General features: G+C 36.2%; 1 protein-coding gene across 1 annotated transcript; it reads left to right on the forward strand.

Moving 5' to 3' along the window:
• Nucleotides 1-322: 322 nt before the first annotated feature.
• On the forward strand, nt 323-1,540 carry LOC107871744. The gene has a single exon (XM_016718633.2). It carries the CDS (start codon nt 323-325, stop codon nt 1,538-1,540), a length of 1,218 nt encoding a protein of 405 aa, XP_016574119.2.
• Nucleotides 1,541-1,933: the final 393 nt, after the last annotated feature.

The raw sequence follows: 1,933 nt of genomic DNA on the forward strand, positions 1-1,933 counted from the left end.
GATGTATAATAGATTTTATCCTAACCGTGCGGGGTTGAGAGAGGAATATAAAGCTGGGGTAGCTGGATTTATTGCTTAAGCAATGAGACTTAATGATTTTCTTATTGAAGGGACAATTAGGTGTCCTTGTTGGAATTTCATGTGTTGCAAGTAATTGAGTCCAGATGTTGTTACATTACATCTTTATAGGAAGGGTTTTATGTTGAATTATACTATGTGGACAGCTTATAGAGAGAGTAGTGTTGCTAATAATTTTGCTTTTCAAAATTATGTTGAAAATCCAATAAGAGAGAATAATGTTGAAAGTTCATGATATAGTGAGATGGTCAGGGATGATTTTGGGACACACTCAGGGGCTCAAAATGAACCAAATGATGAGGCTAACCACTTTTATGAACAGTTAAAGGAAGCTAGTCATCCATTTTATAAAGGATCAATGCATTCTAAGTTATCTGTTACCGTTCGATTACTGAGTATTAAGTTAGACTATTCAATTTCTCAAGAGAGCATGAACTCTATCATTGGACTTATGAATGAACTTAACCTAAACAAACTTGACTTACCTAAAGATTTCTACACAACAAAGAAGTTGGTTTCTAAGTTAGGACTTTCATCAGAGATGATTCACTGTTGTGAGAAAGGTTGCATGTTATTCTATAAGGAAGATGCAAATTTAGAACATTGCAAATTTTGTAATCAGCCTCATTATAAGGAAGTTAGACATTCTAAAGGGAGGAAGGTTCCTGTGAAGTTTTTGCATTACTTACCCCTTATACCACGGTTAAAGAGGTTATATACATCAATGAGCTCTGCCCCTCATATGAGATGGCACTATGAAAATAAAAGACCACCTGGTATTTTATGTCATCCGTCAGATGGAGAAGCATGGAAGCATTTTGATAGTGTGTATCCGAATTTTGCTAGTGAACCAAGAAACATTAGGTTGGGATTATCTATTAATGGATTCACTCCATTTTCTATCTCAGCTACACCATATTTATGTTGGCCAGTCTTTGTGACTCCTTATAATCTTCCACCTGAATTGTGTATGACGAGTCAATATATATTTCTAACTTGCATTATTTCAGGTCCTCGCAATCCAAAAGTTTTGATTGATGTGTATCTACAGCCATTGATTGATGAGTTGAACTTATTGTGGCATGAAGGTGTGGAAGCATATGATGTATCAATGAAACAAAACTTTGGATTGTGTGCTACTTTGATGTGGACTATAAATGACTTTTCTGCTTATGGAATGATGTCTAGGTGGTCGACTGCGGGCAAGTTAGCTTGCCCTTGTTGTATGGAAGACACAAAAGTATTCACTTTGAAACATGGGGGTAAAAACTCATGGTTTGACTGTCACCATCGATTCTTGCCAATGCAATATGAGTTTAGGAGAAATACTAGTCATTTTATGAAGAATAAGACTGATTTTGAGGAGCCACCACCAATTTTGTCGCGAGAAGAAATTTGGGATAGAGTGAGAAATCTGCCTAAGGTAACAGAGTCTCCACCAGGATACCTGGTTATGGTGTAACACATAACTGGACTAAATGAAGTATATTTTGGGAGTTAGATTATTGGAAGGATAATCTTCTGCCTCATAATCTGGATCTCATGCATATTGAGAAAAATTTCTTTGACAACTTATTTAATACTGTGATGGATGTAAGTAACAAAACAAAAGATAACTTGAAGGCCAGGATGGACTTAAAGGAGTATTGTCGGCGTAGTGAGTTATACCTAACATACTTAAACAATAAGATTCAGAAGCCCAAGGCCAGTCACATATTCACATTGGAGAATATAAGAGTGATTTGTGATTGGGTTAACAATTTGAGAATGCCAGATGGATATGCGTCAAATTTTTCTAGGTGTGTTGACATGAAGGAAGGAAAGTTGACCTCTTTGAAGAGCCATGACTATCATA

Source organism: Capsicum annuum, chromosome 5 (assembly GCF_002878395.1).
Source record: "Capsicum annuum cultivar UCD-10X-F1 chromosome 5, UCD10Xv1.1, whole genome shotgun sequence".
Lineage (NCBI taxonomy): Eukaryota > Viridiplantae > Streptophyta > Magnoliopsida > Solanales > Solanaceae > Capsicum > Capsicum annuum.